The 22,794-nt window shown below is 35.0% G+C and overlaps 1 protein-coding gene across 3 annotated transcripts in view; it reads right to left on the bottom strand.

Moving 5' to 3' along the window:
- Positions 1-22,794, bottom strand: part of Epha5 (EPH receptor A5) — a 367,473-nt gene that overhangs the window by 95,174 nt on the left and 249,505 nt on the right. For all 3 annotated transcript variants that reach the window (XM_021161798.2, XM_029477706.1, XM_021161794.2), the window contains one exon: positions 5,790-5,914. In XM_021161798.2, coding sequence (XP_021017457.1) covers positions 5,790-5,914 — 125 coding nt within the window. The remainder of the gene's footprint in view (positions 1-5,789; positions 5,915-22,794) is intronic.

The following is a 22,794-nucleotide window of genomic DNA, read 5'->3' on the forward strand; positions in this document are numbered from 1 at the left end:
ACTTTCAATCATACAAGTGTTAAAAACAAAGCCAAAACTGTCTCTTATCCCTGAAGCAGTATTGTTGCTTGCAAATATTTCCAGAACTTAAAAAACATTGAATTTACTGCTCTATTATATGTGCCTTGGCAATAATAAATTTATATCATTTAGTAATATTACAAGTGTGCCTGGAGAAGTGGTTCAGCTATTAAAGGCATTTCTAGCCTTCAGAAGACTGAGGTTCAGTTCTCAGCACCAACAGGATGACATACAGAATCCTGTAACTTCAATTTCAAGTGGGACAATGCCCTTTTCTTAAGTCTTGAGGCTCCTGCAATATCATGACACACATGTGAGTATACCAGAGACACACGCAGATACACCACACACACACACAAATAAATGAATCTTTGAAAACATTGCAGGAAAGCTTTGCTGAGCAGATCGCATTTTTCTAAGACAATGTGCTTGTGTTTATTCTATAAGAATGCTTTCCAGCAATATACCTAACACATTTGTTCATCTTATGTAATGCTGAAATTATCTCCTGTGCATTCGTGTTACACATAAGCTTTAAATCTACAAGTTAGATTTTAATTATATTTAGAGCTTGTGAGATGAAATTAGTAGTTCCAACACAGCTGAATTTTGATTGATTTCATCTAGCAGGAAAAAAAAAAAGCTCAAGAATACAGGACTTTTTCTTTCATATATATATATATATATGAATATATATATATATATGAATATATATATATGAATATATATATATATGTCCTGTTGTAGGAAAGCCTAGTAGCTTAGTGTTTAGAAATAAAACAGGAAAAAAATGGAAGCTAAATAAAGAAAATATGCTCCGGTTGGAGAGACAACAGAAGTCCTCACCAGCCCTGTGGCCTCTGTGTCTGAGGTTGATCTGCAGCAGTTACCTTGACACCGATCACAAGCTGCCATGCTGTTAGAGTAGGATCCCTTATACTTTGGAGTAGGACCTTTTGCCTGAGTGTCTTCACCGGAATGTGGTAAGAATGAAGTGAGGAATGAACGAACATGAAGACAGAACCAATGGATGCTCAAGTCATCCACATGATCAAGGTAACTTCTGATTACTCTGTTTCACCATCAATACTGCATAAAACATAAACCTGTATGCATACTTCCCTTAAAGCAGCTAATCTGTCCTCATCCATATACCTCATCCTATCAAATTATCATGGACTTAGTTATATCCAAAGTCACCTCTATATAGAGATGGATGATGTAGTTTCTAATAGAAATAGGTTTTCTGATTCTTTCTGGGCTGGTCTTTATCATTTGTTTTGACTTCACAGATTAAGTTTATCTGTAAATATTAATATCTGTAAAATATTGATGAAATTCAGCTAGGTTTTTTTTTGTTATAGAGGAGTAAAAGCACAAAATTAAATGTCAGAAGATGAGCCTTAAATACCAATTTCTTTAACCATGTGCATTCTTCTGCTACTATCTATTGTGTTGCCAGTAGGAGAACAACAGTGAAAACCTTTCATTCCTTGAGGTGTCTTAAACATTGTAAACAGCCTTATGAAAACTATTGCAGTTAATGAGAGTTCCTAGGATGCACACGTTTATGACTGAATAAACACAATTAGATTATCCACTATTTTCAATTTTGAGTACAAATACCAGAAGTTCTCAGTAATCAACTTTCCAGTTTTGCTATGATTGTAGCAATAACTTTGAGTAAAAAATGATTCAATATATTTGCTAATATTATTTTCATCTCTTTGGAGAAAGTTTAACTTTGTGAAGATAAATCTAGTAAAGAGTTACTGTTTACCTTAATATATATTTCATATGATTTTGAGTTTCCTTTCTTATAAACATAAGACAAATATTTTAATATAAAATAAGAATAATGTTATTAACAAATATATGAATAGTGTGCATTTATAAGACTCCAGATTTTAGTGTGTTCTTATATAAAATGAAAATGAAAATCTATCAATAGAGAGGAAAGACACAACACAATAAATGGAAAACTTTGATTACTCAAAAACTTTTATGGTTAAAATGAATGTAGAATGACAATAAAATGCATCCTATAAATATATTGAATATATTTCTTGTCAAAATAAACTATAAACAAAAAAACTCTAGGAATACTTGAAATAATGTGTGACCCATCACCAATTCCAAAAACAGATGACATTGTTTGATTTTATGATCAACAAATCTTTGTAGTCCTAGATCTACAATCCAGTCGCCCTCTGTTTTGTTGAGTTAGCTCAATATTATATTTAAAAAATATTTTAATAAGGACTGTAAGCAAGTGGTGAAAATGTATTATCAGACAGTGCTAATAATCTCAGTATTTTAGAAAATTTATTTTCAATTCATTTCCTAAATCACTGTAGGATGCTAATTTTCAGCCTATCTATCTATCTATCTATCTATCTATCTATCTATCTATCTATCTATCTATCTATACCACTTTAGAAATCACAGGCACCTGGCTGTCAAATCGTTGGTCAGGGTGGGGGTGTTCACTGCATTGGTGTCCCAGCTGAGCAAATGAGCTACATTACCCAGCTGCTTCATGAACAGTGTTCACATGTAGTGAGGGAAGGCCCAGCAAAGGAAGCCAGCTGGCAAGCAGCCTGTCAAGGGGCAGCTTCCCCTTTTCTTCTGCCTTTAATTAAGAGATGGCAATAGGCCCATCACCAGGCCAGAGCAGAGGAGTCCAATGACCTCTATTAAAGCAGGGCAATGGTGGTGAGATGTGCCAGCTGGCAAGTGTACGTGCCCTAGATGGCTGTGCCACCTGTGGCTGGCCAAAAGCCATCCAATAAAAGAGTGGTGTCACTCTGAAGTTTCCAAATGAGCTCTGGAAATCGACCAAAACCCCCACTTCAACATGGTATAGAGGCTCATTATCTCCTCCATTCTACAAGTGTTAGGAAAATCCTTATGTGTGTATGAGAATATTAAATAATCTGATTTGATAAAAGTTCAGGGAGCTAATAACATTAACAAAATGAATATATTACTTCTATCAAATACTATATGTATTGTTACCTTTAAGAGTATACAAAGGCAATATATTATTAGTGTATTTTACCCTTTTCAAATAGAAAATATTTTCCCAAATCAAATAAAATCATTATCATATATATGTATATATGTATATATGCACATGTGTATGCCATTGTGTGTGTACATGTACATAGGTTCACATTTGTACTTGTGCACATATGTTTGAAGACCAGAAGGCAATCTCTCAGTGGCATCTTCTGAAATGTTGTCTACTTCTACTGACAGTTTTTCATTTAATTAAAGCTTGAAATAAGTTAAGCAAGATTGTCAACCCTGAAATTCCAGAGGTCCTCATGGATCATGATCCAGAGTACTGAGATGATAAGCATGCTTTACCACACCACAAAAGGTTACATCAATTCTAGGTGTTAGAATCACGCCAATGCACACTTTCAGTAAGTGTTTTCCCAACTGAGATGTCCCCAGGTTTCAAATAATTGTTCTTCCTCTCAATTATAGAGGTCATAAAACATATAAATATACCATTATATGCAAATTATTAAAGAACAGGTCATGTTGAAAGTCAGATAACTGAAAAGATCTTTTGTTCTGAGGAAACTTATTCCAGAACATGGATGAAGTTCACCAGGAAAGCAACAGAAAGGAACTCTTCCCAAGACACGTTTGATATCTGTGTTCTAACAGAAACAGCAGCTTAAAGAGTGAAAGACAGAGACATCCTTCCTGATACTGAATTTTGCACATAGGCTGGTAACACATAGATAAAGACAAAGTTACTAACCAGGGAGGCAGTGAAGGAATTCTATGTATAAAAGCATGAGTAATGTTAATTGGTCTACGTCACTGGATGGATAAAAGAAAAACCATGTAAGCACACAAGCACATATTAATTAAATGTTTAGTGTTAGTGCTAATAAACTGTACTTCAGTAAAGATAATGTTATATAATCATTTTCATAGTTTTTGATGTAAGGCAGTCAGTGGTTTCCACTGCATACTTTTAACATGTTAGAATACATTTTAATAAAAATAACATTTGGATATACAAAACATTTATTGTGAAAGTTAGCATATGTTTCCTTATTGTAGTCTATGTAACTTTGTATTTTGTAGATTAATTATGCTTAAACAAAAATATGAAATGTAATCTTAATTTACAAATCACTACAAATGCAATGTGTTCATATTTCAGATATCTGGGATTGAAATGCACTATCTCAGAAAAATGGAAATCAGTGAGGCCACTGTACTCTACCACATCAGCTTCAGTTCTGCTGACAAACAACTCTATCAACCATTCTGCAAAATAATTTTATCTCAAAGGTGCTCTCTTCAAGTATTTTAGTGCATTCAATGCTACATTTTTAGGTGTAGATAACTGTGTACCCAGGAAGACAGTGAGAAAGGAGAACAATAAGAACAAATTATATTTGGACATGAATGGAGTTGACTTAATGAAATCAAGGTCTCTAATTGCCCTTTTGAAACTGGCTTCAACAACCATCCAACTTCTTGTACTCATTATTAGAACTCAAATAATTCTAAAGACATGCTACTAGTTCTAAGCCATACATAATCATATTTAGATGATAACTTCTTTATTTCAGCCACATATGCCAGTCTATCAGAAATTATGAACTTACTCTGAGCTTCCAACAATTTGATTCTGCTTTCAAGAGCTTAATTAATTATAGAGTTAAAGCAAAGTAAAAGGATAATAACAACTATGTGTGTATGTATGAGTGTGTGTGTGTGTGTGTGTGTGTGTGTGTGTGTGTGCATGCATGTTTAATTTTTAGGTATAAACTTGAGACATAAGTTATTCAGGGAAGCATGTAAAGAAAGCATCTCCAGTACATTTTTCTCAAAATTTAAAATTAGACTAATATAGAGTGTTAGACTGTGTCTGTCTGTCTGTCTGTCTGTCTGTCTGTCTCTGTCTCTGTCTCTCTCTATGTCTCTCTGTGTGTGTGTGTGTGTGTGTGTGTGTGTATGTGTGAATTTCCCATACTTTAACAGAACTGTTACTGTGGTGAGTTATTGGCCATAAGTACAAATAGTTTACCTTGTATACTATGACATTCCCTACTGAAAATCAACAAATTAAATGTTCAAATATTCACTACACTTTCAAAATGTCTTATGCTCTCTCTCTCTCTCTCTTGTCTCTGTCTCTGTCTCTGTCTCTGTCTCTGTCTCTGTCTCTGTCTCTCTCTCTCTCTCTCTCTCTCTCTCACACACACACACACACACACACATATGTGGAGGAATGTACACACATATATATGTGTGTCGAGGCCAGAATTTGAGGTAGAGAGTCATCCTGATCTTTCATCCATCTACTCAGTATGGTTGTCTCACCATCACTAGGCCTGCTTAGCAGCTTCCTTAGGCTTCCCCTTTACTGTGCTGTCTGATGCAGAAGTTTCAGGTGACCATCACACCCACTTGACAATTATTTGGATTCTGTGATTCCAAACTCAATTTTGTATGCTTGAGGTGAAAGGATTTAAGCCACTGAGAGATCTCTCCAGCCCCCAACTTTTTCTTTTAATGTGAAATGAGTTAATCTGACTATAAGGCCTTATCCTTGAGCAGCCAACACAGAATGTGACAAGAAGAGCTCCCTGGCAGCATCTGAAGTAGGACAGAAAAACAGGCTTGTATTGATTTACACATAATAACACAACCTCCTCTTGGTTTATTCTAGAAGTGAAGTTGTTAAAGTGAAAGGAAAAGAACAAAAAGGAGATTTTTATTTCCTAGCCTACCTTTTCAAAGTACTTGATTTCATACTCCAAGATGATTCCATTGGGGCGATCTGGCTCTTGCCAAGACAAAGAAATGCTGTTCTTTGCAATCTTCCCCTTTTTCACATTGGTGACTGGAGAAGGAGCTGTAAGACAGAACGAACAAATAATAACATGGTTAATAGAGACCTGAAATTACAGCTTACTCTGTGTCACGATTGGTGTGTTATGCTGTAACTATTACTGCATTATTACATTTTCATTTATACTGGGAAAGTTGTTTTTCTGATAAAGCTGTTAAATAATATTAATATTTAAGCTGTGGAAAACTAGCTAACACTCCTGATAACCATGTAATAGAATTGTATCTATTCTAGAGTCTTATCTTCACAGTCTCCTCAAATGTAGAAAAATAATTTTACGTTAATCTTTATAAAATATGGATTCCTGATGATCACCTTTTTTTAGAAAAGGTATTTAATAAAATCCAGTACACATTCAATATACAATGTTTCCAAATTTTATAGATACTCTATCCTGAGTTTCTTTTACAGAAGTAAGCATATTATTTGCAACATATTTTTTTTGTTTTGTTAGATTATGTTTTCCAACATTACTGATCTGTAATATTTGTTATTCATTATATTACATGTTAAAAATAAATTATATAAGACATATTTAGGATATTCTATAAAGCATACTATATCTCAAAATTTAAAATTAAATAGTAGATTTATTTCTATTTCCCTCATTTATTTCATTAAAAATTATTCTTATGGTGCCATTTACTGATATCTACTAGAGTACTTAGTAGATAACTATTTCTAGTATATTCCATCATTACATCTGAATCCATGAGCTCACAAAACATTTAAAACTTAGCCAAAAATCCATATTTATCATGTGCTGAGATTTTTTTTCATGATTTTGGGATATGAGGAAATAAGGAGTTAATATTTTTCCTAACTTAAGCATCAATGTTGTTGCTGGGATAATTTATAGAAGTAAATGAAAAAAACACAATGGGCCAATGAATAGTGTGCATCTATGTTCTGATACTCTAGAGAATTGGTTTAAATGGTTTTGTGTTTAGAAGATACAAAATGATAGTGCATGTCTCTTTCTTTTTTTTTTTTTTTTTTTTACATAAATGGTGTAGTACAGTCACATCTTACCTAAAACCACATTTTGACTAATGGTGTATTGTGGTCATGTGTATGCTGTGTACATTATATAATGTTTCACACAACTAAACCCTCTAATATCACAGAGTACATTCCCAGTAAGCAGAAACAAACATATTTTTGGAAGATGACTTATGAGATATTGTGATGGTTTGTATATCCTTGGACCAGGGAGTGGCACCATCTGAAGGTGTGGCCTTGTTGGAATAGGTGTGACCTGGTTGGAATGGGTGTGTCACTGTGGGTGTGGGCATAAGATCCTCACCCTAGTTGCCTGGAAGTCAGTCTTCCACTAGCAGCCTTTAGATGAAGATGTAGAACTCTCAACTCTGCCTGCGCCATGCCTACCTGGATGCTGCCATGCTCCCACCTTGATGATAATGGACTGAACCTCTGAAACTGTAAGCCAGCCCCAATTAAATGTTGCTTTTTATAAGACTTGCCTTGGTCATGGTGTCTGTTCATAGCAGTAAAACCCTTACTAAGACAGATATCCAACATAATGTATAGTCATTAATTTTTACTTTAATTTTTAGGTAGCATTGATTTATGAAATAATGACAGACATAAACTCTATGTTCAGATTAAACACAATTATCCTCCAAATATTTTCAATACACAAATTAAAGGTTCTTGAAAATGCATACGAAGAAAACATTTACAGGAAGAGCTGTCTGTGTGTGTGAAAATGTAGATGGATAGATTGAGAAATGTTAGAGTAGATGGTGGTTTTTCATATAACAGATGTCTGCAATAAGGAGTAGTGTATAATCAGAGACAAGAGGCTGACTAGAAATCCAGCGAAGTTAAATGTGTGTCTCTGTGTGTGTACAAATACATGTGACAATATTTCAAATAGAATTATGTGTGCAACATCGTTTGTAATACATTATATATTTTTATTTAATTTATTAATTAGCTAAGACAGCTTTTACATTAAAATGTGAAGATTTGGCAAATTTTTGAAACAATAACAAGACAATATATATGACATAATACACCACTTTAAGTCAAAGTTAGGAAATAATCTCCTTGTACAAAGCTCAAATCTAAGTGGATCAAGGACCTCCACATAAAACCAGAGACACTGAAACTTATAGAGGAGAAAGTGGGGGAAAGCCTCGAAGATATGGGCACAGGGGGAAAATTGCTGAAGAGAACAGCAATGACTTGTGCTGTAAGATCGAGAATCAACAAATGGGACCTCATAAAATTGCAAAGCTTCTGTAAGGCAGACATTTAATAAGACAAAAAGGCCACCAACAGATTGGGAAAGGATCTTTACCAATCCAAAACCCAACTGCGGACTAATATCCAAAGCATACAAAGAAATCAAGAAGCAGGATTCGAGAAAATCAAATAACCACATTAAAAAATGGGATACAGAGCTAAACAAAGAATTCTCACCTGAGGAATACAGAATGGCAGAGAAGCACCTGAAAAAATGTTCAACATCCTTAATCATCAGGGAAATGCAAACCAAAACAACTCTGAGATTCCAACTCCCACCAGTGAGAATGGCTAAGATCAAAACTTCAGGTGACAGCTGATGCTGGCAAGGATGTGGAGAAAGAGGCACACTCCTCCATTGTTGGTGGGATTGGCAGCTGGTACAACCACTCTGGAAATCAGTCTGATGGTTCCTCAGAAAATTGGACATATTACTACCAGAGGATCCCGCAATACCTCTCCTGGGTATATATCCAGAATATGTCCCAACCGGTAAGAAGGACACATGCTCCACTATGTTCATAGCAGCCTTATTTATAATAGCCAGAAGCTGGAAAGAACCCAGATGCCCCTCAACAGAGGAATGGATACAGAAAATATGGGACATTTACAGAATGGGGTATTACTTTTCTATTTAAAAAAATGAATTTATGAAATTCTTAGTCAAATGGATGGATCTGGAGTCTATCATCCTTAGTGAGGTAACCCAATCACAAAAGAACTCACATGATATGCACTCACTGATAAGTGGATATTAATCCAGAAACTTAGACTACCCAAGATACAATTTGCAAAACAAATGAAACTCAAGAATAAGATAGACCAAAGTGTGGATACTTCATTCCTTCTTAGAATGGAAAACAAATTACCCACGGAAGGAGTTAAATAAACAAAGTTTTGAGCTGAGACGGAAGGAAGGACCATCCAGAGACCTTGGGATCCATCCCATAAACAACCACCAAACCCAGACACTATTGCATATGCCAGCAAGTTTTTGCTGACAGGACCCTGATATAACTGTCTCTTGTGAGGCTATGCCAGTGCCTGGCAAATACAGAAGTGGATGCTCACAGTCATCTATTGGATGGAACAGGGCTCCCAATGAAGGAACTAGAGAAAGTACCCAAGGAGCTAAAGGGCTCTGCAACCCTATAGGAAGAACAACAATATGAACTAACCAGTACACCCCAGAGCTTGTGTATGCATATGTAGCAGAGGGTGGCCTATTAGACCATCTATTGGATGAGAGGCACTTGGTCTTGTGATGAATGTATGGCCCAATACAGGGGAATTCCAGGGCCAGGAAGCAGGAGGGGGTAGGTTGGGGCGCAGGGCAGGGGGAGTGTATAGGGGACATTCAGAATAGCATTTGAAATGTAAATGAAGAAAATATCTAATAAAAATTGTTTTTGAAAAAAGTAAAAACAACAACAAAAATAGCCCAAATCCTAACAGCCAAGATGCAATATTTAGTTATGTATTTGCACCCATCAAAGTTAATCACAAAGTTCCTAGATTCTGAAAAAAATTTTGATTTAGAAAATGTCAAGATTCTTTAATTCAGCTCTTGGAGGTTATATCTGAGATGGAGCTCCAGTCAGTTAAAGGGAGAGAGGCTGCCATATAGAGGGATGGAAGAATGACAGACAAATAGCAGTTCATTTTTAATAAAACCTTAGGGAATCATATCTTCTATATACATACAATAATGCAACATATATATCTCTGTGTGTGCACATACATCACATATACAATATATATTTTTCATCACACACACACATCTTAAAGGAAATTAAACCACTTGGGCTTAACTCCCCATGAGAACTATAGACTAGTAAATCTCCAAGAAAGCTCAATATGAATAGTTGGTTCGGGTAATCCAAATGATCTTTAAAACAATATAGATTACCAATGTAGCCCTGGGTTGCCTCTAAGAAGTTAAGAGTGGTACATGATACTGAAGAAACCATATGCTTAGGACACAAGACTTATACAATTTGATATGATCCTGACCTAGAAGCCTTTTCCCTATGGTCTAACAGATATGAAAACATTATTCATGCTGCCAAGGGAGGCAGCAATAAATTTCTCTATCAACCCAAAACAACTGTAAACCACAAAAAATTATCAGTATGACAGAAAACACACTCCCATGTTGGTGGCAACCAGTAGCTTTTTAATTGAATTTAAGTCCCACTTAATTGGAGGGAAATCAAGCTTTGTACTGGAAACCAGCCTGTTAATTACACCATGGATCATATTGCATGGGGAAATGGGGTTCTACTACTGCTACTTTTCTATGTTAGCATAATTCATTACTGCATTGACTATCATTGTTATGCCTACAGATAAGTGTAGAGAGCAACCGTCATCAATGAAGACTGCCTCCTTTATTAAACATTTTAGAAAATAGCATGATTACATTTCTCTCTTTCCTTCCATTCCTCTAAACACTCCCATATATCCATCCTTGCTATTTCAAATTCATAGTCATTTTATTTCTTGTTACTAAATGGCTGTATATTTACCTGTATACTTAAACATTCCTAATCATGACTTACTCAATCTGCATAATGATACTTCTATGTGTGATAAAGAGCTAGCCATTTGGTATTAAATAAATAATTGTGGTCGTCTTCTTGGGAAAGATTAGTTATCCCTTCCTCAGCATCCTTTAGTTTCCTATAGTTCTTTGTATAGCGTTGAAGCCCTAGGTGAATATGGTGAAACAGTCTCTTCCAGAAAGAGGTGATTAAACAAGACAGGAAAACTGGTAATATTAATGAACATGTTAACATGAAGGAAGGAAACTTTTATGGTGCCTCACCCTAGGACAAAGAGCTGTAGAAAACTATTAACTGTTGGATGAAGGAGCATTGACCTTTTCCAGAGAGGACTCCCTTCCTCACACACATAAACACCTCCCTTATTGTTTATTTAATGCAGAGTGGTCAGTCAGGGTACCACATATACACAGAGCAAAAACAGAAAAGAAAGACTCATAACTCACAAAGCAGGTTTTATGCATGTATCTAGATAAATAGATAGAATGATAGATAGATCAATCAATAGATAGATAGATAGATAGATAGATAGATAGATAGATAGATAGATAGATAGATAGACAGACAGAAAATGTTTAAACACATACCTACATACAAACATGTGCATGAACATTTATGTAAGAAACAACAATAATAAAACAAAGAGAGGCTATCAAGTTGAGGGGGTGAGCTTAGCAAGATTTGGAAGGAGGAGACCTAAGGGAGGCATGAAGGGGGCAATGGAAAAGGAGACATGATGCAATTCCATGACAATAAAAGTTATTTAGAAAACTGTTCTTCAAAATAATACTTAATCATCAAATAAAAAGAAAAGTTTTGAGCTCAAAATAGATCCAGAATAATTTTTTCTGTGACAAGAGTAATTCTGCATTATATGGGTATAGATGATGGTTGTAGGGACACTTGCAGTGGTTTTGATCATAATGGTCATGAAGTAATGTGAGTGACAATAGCACATCATTACTACAAATTATTCCATTGATATCATGAGAACAATACTGTTAGCATATCTAACAGTATCTCAGGGCATCCTTGTATCCCTTTTTACTCTCTTAACAATACTTCTTCTCCAACTTCTGTTGTCAGAGCCCCAAAATGGTGGCTCATAGCCATCTGTAATCTGGTCTGAGTAAATCTGATATCACTTTCTCTCTCTCTCTCTCTCTCTCTCTCTCTCTCTCTCTCTCTCTTCATAAAGAGGCATGTTTTTAATTGTTAACTCAATCTCTTCACATAATATTGCATAAATTAAGGATGGATCAACAATTCTATTTATGATACAAACTCATCAACAGCCATCTAAAATTATGAGTTGGTACATTTAGGTGGTAGGTACTTTAGAAATAGCACAAATATTAAATTCAGCTGCATGAGACTCAGTCATCCACAAAAGAATTCACAGGTTACTTAAGATGTCAAACCCAAGTCAATCAAGACCACTTAAAGAGAAACTTGGAATCCAGGTGTGGTAGCACATGACTCAGAAGCAGGAAGATTGTGAGTTCAAGGCTGGCCTGTAGTATACAGCAAAATCATTGCTCAAAAAACTGGTGATTAAAAATAGTTTTAAAAATTTAGCTATTTCATTTAGGAACAAGAAGGTATATGTGTGATGTAAGATTTTGCATGTTCTGCTCCACCGGTCCTGTGTTGAGAGTAACCCCACTTCTGCAGATCTTCTCTGTAAGAAGAAATTATTGTTTCAAGGTTCTAAACAAACAAGATAGCAATTCACACAAAAGGGATTACACAGACTTCTGTTCAAAAGAAAACAAAGTGTCTATAAATCAAACTCTGGTGAGAGTGCTGGCCAGGCAGGAAGCAAACACCCACCATCCTCACTGAATGTCTCAGACAGTAATACTGTGACCTTGAGGAAGGGATAGCTAGGCAGAAGCTCTGAGAACTACTCTCTGTAATAAGGGCTGATTGAACTAGCTAGTTGCTTATCATAAACGCTTCTGACTCAAACCTTCATTAAGCACACCCCAGAGGACAACCTAAGACCAGGCCTGGGGTGCCCTACCTTCTGATACCAGGACTCAGAACTTGGGAACTGTTGAAAGGTTGGCAAACGAGACATCTGATAATCACGGTTTTAGTAAAAATGTAATGGGCCATGTCGAAGGTGGAGGAAATGAGACCCCACTACACCTGTTACCCACAGTTGTCCTAACTGAGATTAGGGGTTGGCAAAGATTGAGAAAGGACCAGGAAGCACACTCAAGCTGTTCTATGATGTAGGTACAGATCTGTTATCCCATTCCTCAATTCCCAGCAAAGCAATGACCACGAAACTGGTTCTAGTACAAAGCAGGCTACAGTATAAGATCAGGGTAGAGTTTTCTGTACAGAATAGAATGACTCAAGGAAAGTAACGGCTTTTCAGGTTCTGTGTCTTACAGAGAGTACAGACATCTTGTTTTGGGAACTCTTTACATGTTGTCTTGATTTCTAAATGTGTTAACTTTATTTTACACATGAGGCCGCCACACACTATAACTGCTGAGCTCATGACATCACATGATGTCTTCAGTAAGCTCCAAGGTAGACCCAACTCTCCTGGAGTTTGGAGTCCTGAGGTTTCAAACATTAAAGCTTTCACCACAGCCACCTGTTCCCTTGATATTCTAGCCTCAACATATAGTAGTACATATGTTCATGCAGGTAGGACATTCACAAACACACAATACAATTAATACAGCTTTTAGGCTGGGCTTGTTCAATTATGTCAACTCATAACCTATTACTGTCTCTCTGTAAGATAAAGAAAAACTAATGTACTAAAAAGAGAAAGGAGACAGTAGAAAAAAATCGTTAAAAAAAAGTTATAAATATTCAAAATGCAACTTTAAGCCATGTGAAGAAATATTCCAAAATCTGCATCATGGGGCTATGTGTGAGCTGACCTACACATAACAGATGAGATCTTTTTTTTAATTTTTAATATTTTTTATTACATATTTTCCTCAGTTACATTTCCAATGCTATCCCAAAAGTCCCCCATAGCGCCCCCCCACTCCCTACCCACCCATTCCCATTCTTTTGGCCCTGGCATTCCCCTATATTGGGGCATATAAAGTTTGCAAGTCCAATGGGCCTCTCTTTCCAGTGACGGCCGACTAGGCCATCTTTCGATACATATGCAGCTAGAGACAAGAGCTCCGGGGTACTGGTTAGTTCATCATGTTGTTCCAACTATAGGGTTGCAGATCCCTTTAGCTCCTTGGGTACTTTCTCTAGCTTCTCCATTGGGAGCCCTGTAATCCATCCAATAGCTGACTGTGAGCATCCACTCCTGTGTTTGCTAGGCCCCTGCATAGTCTCACAAGAGACAGCTATATTTGGGTCCTTTCAGCAAAATCTTGCTATTGTATGCAATGGTGTCCGCGTTTAGAAGCTGATTATGGGATGGATCCCTGGATACGGCAGTCTCTAGATGGTCCATCCTTTCATCACAGCTCCAAACTTTGTCTCTGTAACTCCTTCCATGGGTGTTTTGTTCCCAATTCTAAGAAGGGGCACAGTGTCCACATTTTGGTCTTCATTCTTCTTGAGTTTCATGCGTTTAGCAAATTGTATCTTATATCTTGGGTATCCTAAGTTTTGGGCTAATATCCACTTATCAGTGAATACATATTGTGTGTTCCTTTGTGATTGTGTTACCTCANTCAAGATGATGCCCTCCAGGTCCATCCATTTGGCTAGGAATTTCATAAATTCATTCTTTTTAATAGCTGAGTAGTACTCCATTGTGTAAATGTACCATAATTTCTGTATCCATTCCTCTGTTGAGGGACATCTGGGTTCTTTCCAGCTTCTGGCTATTATAAATAGGGCTTGGGAAAGGATCTTTACCTATCCTAAATCAGATAAGGGACTAATATCCAATATATATAAGGAACTCAAGAAGGTGGACTCCAGAAANTCAAATAACCCCATTAAAAAATGGGGCTCAGAACTGAACAAAGATTTCTCACCTGAAGAATACCAAATGGCAGAGAAGCACCTGAAAAAATGTTCAACATCCTTAATCATCAGGGAAATGCAAATCAAAACAACCCTGAGATTCCACCTCACACCAGTCAGAATGGCTAAGATCAAAAATTCAGGTGACAGCAGATGCTGGCGAGGATGTGGAGAAAGAGGAACACTCCTCCATTGTTGGTGGGATTGCAAGCTTTTACAACCACTCTGAAATCAGTCTGGCGGTTCCTCAGAAAACTGGACATAGTACTACCGGAGGATCCAGCAATACCTCTCCTGGGCATATATCCAGAAGATGTCCCAACCGGTAAGAAGGACACATGCTCCACTATGTTCATAACAGATGAGATCTTAAACATTGAGCCCTTAGGGTACAAACTATTCTTGTAGATTGTATCTACATTAAAATTTTAAATAAGTGTTAAACTTGAGATAGATTTATATTCATAGAAAAAAGTATAATAAAGGGATCCAAACTATCACACTTACTCTAACTGTAAACAGTATGAATGTGTAGTGCATCCACTACTACTGTCAATTAGTTGACATTAGTAGATCAATAGCTAAATTTTACCATCCAACACGTTTACTCCCTTTTTTATTCAATATCAATTTTATCACAGAGTGATATCCAGTATCCTTCATCACCATCTCTTCTAATGTTTTAAGTCCTTCCTAAATCTAAGAGATTCAATCTTCTTTGTTTAATAAATTTTCATTTGAGGGACACAATGATAACTAATATTGTATCTTCCATTGGATATATTTAATATTTGGGGTAGACATTTTTACAGAGAGCATGTTAGAAGAAAATGAGACTTTTCATTTTATTAAACTCTATCATAGTTAGATACAGTCAGGATAATATCACTGTTTGATTATCTCTGTCTATCTGTTGAAATATTATTTAATTATTTTCTCCACTGAATAGTTAACTTTCTTTGAGATTTCTGCCTTGTTTCCTATATAAGGAAGCTATTACTAGTAGCCCAAGTTTAAGAAGTAGAAATTTATAAGTGGCCCCTATGAGGATATGCCATTTGATTAATTATTGAGAATTCCTCAACATCGTAAATTTATCTATTCTAGATCTTGCTATTATTTATTAACTAACTTATTTGTTTATATAAATGGGTTCACTGTAATTTTATTATTAACTAAATTCAAATATTTCATTTTCATCTCAAATTATAGATGCACTGGCCACTAAATAATATTTAGGATGTCTCTTTGACATTTATTTTTTATGGATGAGCCTATTTTTATGGTACTTTAGTCTTCTCACACTAGAGAACCTGAGACTCCTAGTTCATACTGCTTCAGCCCATGAGTTAGTCAGTTTAAAAAAAAAACTGGAATTTATTCATGTGTTTATGTATGTATGTATGTATGTATGTATGTATGTATGTATTATAAGAGCACATTGAAGCAAAGATCTCTATTATATGCATTCCATGTCCTGGAGATGCCACTTCTTTCAGACCAAAATAGAAATGTAACTATGAATTGCTTATATTTTTTTTCACCCATAAATGAATATTACCTGAACATGGTTATACACTGACATTAGCCCATACTCAGTTATTACAAAGGTCGTCTCAACCTTCTCCTCTTATTTACTTACAACCTCTCCCTACAAATATGACACTCTCCACTAGTCAGTAGGTGAGCTTATTTTTAGTATGTAGTTCAATGTCTTATCAATTAGTGTGTCTTCATTTTGTTGATAATGATGTATTGTAGTAACTTCAATGAAATAAAATACAATGGTTGTGTCTCCGTTGTTAATTGCACAAAATAAAAATGTTCTCCCAGCATTGTCAATGCAGAAATAAAGCTTAACCCACGAGGCAACCAAGTGCAAATATGGCAGTGGAGTAAGGACTGACCTCACACCATTTGGTAAGCAGCTGATTCTGAATGATTCCAGTGATTAGGCTCTCATTGTACCTTTTAGTCTTTGTAGTAGGCAGCTAAAATGATGCAATTTAGTTCTCTGAATCATCAATTTAAAAGGAGGCAAATGATACTGTTTGCCACAAAATGCCAGGTACAATATTATAATAAGTGTTCAGATATTGATTAATGGATTTTTGCTGATTAGTTAGTTTCTTCATACTTCATCAAAATTATTCATGGGATTTTCCCTGAATGATAATTAAAACAAAAGAATTTTGTTTTGTTTTGTTTTCTGCCTGTAGATGGTTTCTTAATACTACATTGAGAATAACAGGCAAAGTTACCCACATTGTTAATGAACTAAAAGCCCTAGACTATTAAGTGTTAAAGGATCTTAGCTTTATTTAGTACAAAGAGAATAATGTCTTGTTTGTTTCTTAAAACTGCATGAACGTGGTGGAAGTATGAGTTTTAATTGTGTTAAATGTAATAAAAAACAGCATTCTTCACATCCTGTAGCTCATGCTGATTATGCAGACAAAACTAATTACTAAAAGCCCTGTATGTTGCTTAATAGTCTCACACACACACACACACACACACACACACACACACACACACACANCACACACACACACACACACACACACACACACACACACACACACAGACATACAGACACACACACACAGACACAGACAGTTAATGTTGCCAGAAAATTAATGTAGTCTTAGTCTGTGACTATCCATGGTGCTGAATATCATCACCTTAAATTATTTAACTCTTATCCCAGAGTCCCTGCCTAAGGTTAGAGAGTTGGCGTAGTTGCTAAGAGTACTCATTGCTCTGAAGAGGACCTGACTTTATTCCCAGAACTCACATGGACATTTAGTGAGCTATTTGAGACTCAATTGACTTTCAGATTGTTCTTTGCTGCCCCTAAGTACTTGCATAAGATGAAAGTTGTTCAAAGTATTTTGAACCATAAACCTATATAGAAATATGGGCATTAATTTTATATAATATGGAAATATATGAAAATTATCATTTTAAGGATGGAAAACATGGGCATTAGATACACTGCCTCAATGATCCTCTTCATAAATATTTCTGTCTTTTTTATACTAAGAAGGAGGAATAAGAGGAGGAATCAAACAAATACAATTATAGAACATTAAACTGGCATACGAGTATCTAAATTTCAAAATACAACTTTAGAGAAAATTTAGAGTACTATTCTATTTTATTTGGCTTTATTTACTTACTTTTAAATATTTATTTTATGTTATGAGTAGTTTGCTTGCATATAAGTCTTTGGACTAAATATGTACCTCATGAACACATGGGTTAGAGGGGTGGAGGTAAGGATGGTTATGAGGCAACATGTACTTGCTGCAAATTGAACCCTGGTATTTATAACTCCTGAAACACCTCTTCATTTCCTCAATTTGACTTTAAATTGTGTTTACTAAGATGAAATAGCCCTGACTTTAATATTGTACGCGTATTCTTCCTTTTCTATATGACTAAAATTAAATATCACTTCAAATACTCTTTGACTTACAGTCAGGTTACATTCAGATTAGCCATTTAGAAACTATAAAGTAAATCATAAAACAGTATTACTTCTGTAACTCCAACCTACTGAGCAAGTTAGCTAACACTGGCCATTGTATGGCAATGGTTTCTATGCATGGTCAGCATGCTGATCGGTAGCTATGACTTATTCTACTGCTGGATCTCTTGAACATGAATGTGTATAAACTGCTAACTTTGCTGAAGGTTAAAATTAAAATATAAATTATCATTTCTGCTGACTGTTGATTGTCTTTGTACTATTATGGTTAAAAGTAAATTAGTGTAATGAAAGCCAGGAAACACACAGTCATATGCTCCTTGCTTTATAAATGTTTTAATTATAGTACATATAATTATTGCTCTGGCATGTTTGTTTTAGAATATACCATCATTTCAGGTTAGAAAAATAGTAAATTTGTCCTAATATATGAGAAACGCAGTTAATGAATTAAAAATATTGAAGAGTATTAATATGGGTAATTGGCTTAGATATACAGATATATAATGAATTTTGCCAGTGTAATACATGTCATATTTAGTGCACATATTTTAATTACATATTTCATACACTCAATAAATCATTTCTGTATTATAACTAAATATTATTGGAATAAGGAAAAATAATCATAGTCCATTCTAAATCTACTTGATACATGTGATCTCTCCTAACAAAAAGGAGACTTTAAAGGCTTCTTTTGAAATTCAAATTTAATCTCTTACTCAGACATTAGTCTACAATCACTTCATCTTAAAAGCTTGCAAGTAGATCTTTTGATATATGATCTGAATGAAATTTCAAATGACAAATTCACAAAACCTGGCATTAAGTGTCACTATTTCTAGACAAGTCATTCTTTTTAATCAAAAGAAACTAAGAGTTGAAATATATTATTAGTTATTGCTCATTTTGTCAAAGTTAACAACCATAAAATTTTGAAAATTAAATATTACTAAAAGTAATTGACAAAATTAATATTTGACATGATTAAAATTAAGCCACATGCTTGAATTACTGTACTGAATTAAGATTCACATTGATATGAATTAGGATTAAAAGGAAATAATAAAATAGAGAATTGTGTCACTGACATTCATAGCCACCATGGTTCAAAACAATCATGCAAATTATACAACAAATATTAAATATAATAAAATACAAAGTGACAACCTGACTCTTTTTGAATAACAAGATTAACTCCACATCAAATAAATTATCATAGAATTTGTTTTGCATTAAATGCTTGTTGTTACTTAATCATAGAATTTTTCAATATGCAAACAGCCTGACTGTCAGTGGCTATTTAACTTAATTGCCACACTATGTATATTAATGGAAACAGAATCTCTTTAAGAGTACTCTTTTAATATAAAATGAGGTTGCTTTGAGCTAATAATTTGGCAAAGGAGAAAACAGATTTGCCAGAAATGAAGTTCCAAGTACAATCTCAAGATTGTTTTGTTAAAATTAATCATTAATTATGGGGCACCCCAACTCATAGGTGGAAAGTTGGTAATCATTATAAAAATCAATAATCCTAGAGCCTACGGTCTTAAAAAAATTCTAGGAAGATAAATCTCTACTTTAAATCTCTATTATCTAACATTTTGTTAATTAGAGTACACTCTAGTAACAGTAAAAAAAAATCCATACATACAACTTATACTTCAGTTCTAATTTACCACAATATTTCCATAACAATAAGCAATATGACAACGTTTTGAGAAAAATGTTCCATATCTGCGGACAATCTTTTTTATTACTTTTCTTAAATTTCTTTGACCTGAAGTGCATGTGTGTGTGTGTGTAAAGTTGCCACACCAAGCACACAAAGAATTAGAACAATAAATCATTTGATTAATTAAAAAGTTTGTTTGCCTATTAAGTCTTAAAAGAACCGCGTTGGGTTTCTATTATTATAACTATAATTTCGGAGTTTTTTTCTAAATGTGCCCTCTTAAGGTCTTCTGCTAAGAAATTGAAATCATAGCAAAAAGCACACACACACACAAAAATCAGACTTTCTGTCTATGGTCATGGAAACATGAGTAATATTTAACAGCAGTGCACATAAACAACCCAAACTACTAAACCACTTATTTCAGTGGGAAAAGTCCTATTGGAACTGGGAACTAGAGAGACATAAGATAAATGACTACAGCTGGCCAACCTATTAAAGCCCAGAAGAAAGCCAAATCACAACATTCTGTTCCAAATTAGTAATGTTATCAGATGTTTAATTCTTCTACTTTTACCATGGGACTAATTTTACTGAACCATGCCACATATTTTCTAAGTTTTGGAAAAATCTCACCTAACACTCATATTTCATGATAGCTCCTTAATTTTCTTTTTAATTTACATTATACCGAGGGTTTTATTTTTTATTTATTTTGACTCATTTTTAACTTATTCACTTTACATCCCATTCACCTCCCCCTGCCAGTCCACATCCTACCATAATCCTTCCTCCCCACTTCTCTGAGCTGTTATGGCCCCTTTGGCACGCTCCTCTCTGGGCGCTTAAAGTCATACAGAGCTTTTTTTGCTTGTGATTTGGTAGCCTCCTTGAGTTATATTACTTAAAGGAGTGTTTCAAACCTTTCCATCTATTGAAATAAGATTATACTGCAGCATTTAACTGTATAACTTTCTAGGTATCTGAACACCACTGTGGCAATGGAACGTCAGTGATGAAAGCGAAAGTCTAGAGGACTCAGAAACAAACATTGTGTTTTAGGACATTACTTTTCCCCCATCCCAGGGCATCTTTTTATCTTGTAGATTACTGCAAGGACCTCAGAAAGAGAGTACTATCACCCACAACAGCAAGCCACCTGTGAGATACACTGGTACAATAATGACACAAATATTATAGGATTGTCCAACCACTTTTTGATTGGATTTAAGACCCATCCCATTAGGTGGACCCAAATTGTTAATAAATCCAAGAACCTAAATTAGATAAGCCAAGGAACTAGGGGAAAACATACTATTATTATGCTATAGAGATATAACAATAAAATTAGTACTAATGACATTCCTCTATGCCTATAGATTAGTACATCACTCAACGCTCAGTGAACAAGTAGTCCATGGGTGGTTAATATAGTAAAACACAAGTGCGAAATAAAAGCATAAGTACTCACTGAGAGACCTTGAAACACTCAGTTCTTAAGTAGGTTATTTATTTATTCATTTATTTTTATCAAATCTCTCTCAATCTCTTCAAGGCTCAATGATCTATGTTGAAGGGGAGACAGAAACAGCTTCTTTCCAACAAAACACAACACAACACAGCACATAGGAACTCTTAGAAACTGTAATAGCCTGTGCAAACCATGCCCAAGATCAAGCCAGGCAAAAGACCCAATGACGAGAAGGGGCTGTGGTGTAAGGTCAGAACCCGTTTCCATGCGAGAAGTGCTAGGAAAGAGAAAATCAATTTCCTCCACTGGAATGTCATGACTTCTATCAACCACACTCTAGAGCAGGCTTCATGCTCCGCAGAAGCTGACAAACACAAAGTTGGATTCGTGTTTTACTGGGTGATATATATATATATGTGTGTGTGTGTGTGTGTGTGTGTGTGTGTGTATAGGGTTTTGTTTTATGTTTTAGGGAGAATGAAAGAGCATGATGAGGTGAGTGGAAAGTGAGGTGAAAGGACTTGCAAGGGGGGGGGAAGATTATGATCAAAATATTAGGTATAGAAACTAAAAAATAATAAAAAGAAATTTTAAAAAATATGGGTCTTTTCTGTGAGACTCTATTATATGCCTTCTAGACTATATAGCTCATTGGGACAGAAAGTGACCATACTCATGCTAGTGTGCTCCAACATTAGATAAAGGACATGCACAAATGATTCTAATGAAAATTATCTGATCAACAAAACAGGAAGCTAATCACATTATTAAAATCACAATAGAATCACAGTAGCATTGGTATTTCAAAATCTCTTGAACAGTTTATTCAGATGTCAGGTCACTTTTACATGGGATATTAGATTGTTATTTATTAGGTACTTCAAACTAAGGAGATTAAAACTGTTGGTTTTGTTTGTTTGCGTCTTGAAAATTTCAGAAGTGACTGCTTTATGTAATTTTTGTGCATCCTTCTACACTACCAACTCCTTCTATATCCACTAATGTGCTCCTATAATTTATAATCACTTTGACTGTAATTGCATTATGCATATATAAACTATATAAAACCGTATTTATAAATAACATTAAAATTGCTCCAATAATATTGAATTGATTGTATACATTTTCTTTATTAATGAAAATAGAATCAAACTATACTTAGAAAAAATTTATGAAAGTGTCCTATTAATCTATACTTATATCACTATGTATCTACATCTATATCTATATAATAGCTAACAAAATATTCTACAAATGAGCATAATTAGTTTCTTTTGGAGAGTGTTATCAATGCAAGGATCCTGTCTGTTGATGTAGCTTAGGTCTCCACCACATATTCTGAACCTGTAAAACTAATCTTATGACCTTATTTTCAAAACAATGTTGACAACGACATCAGACTCACACTAACAGTATGGAATAACCTCAAAATATCAA

The sequence above is a fragment of the Mus caroli genome, chromosome 5, assembly GCF_900094665.2.
Source record: "Mus caroli chromosome 5, CAROLI_EIJ_v1.1, whole genome shotgun sequence".
Classification (NCBI taxonomy): Eukaryota; Metazoa; Chordata; class Mammalia; order Rodentia; family Muridae; genus Mus; species Mus caroli.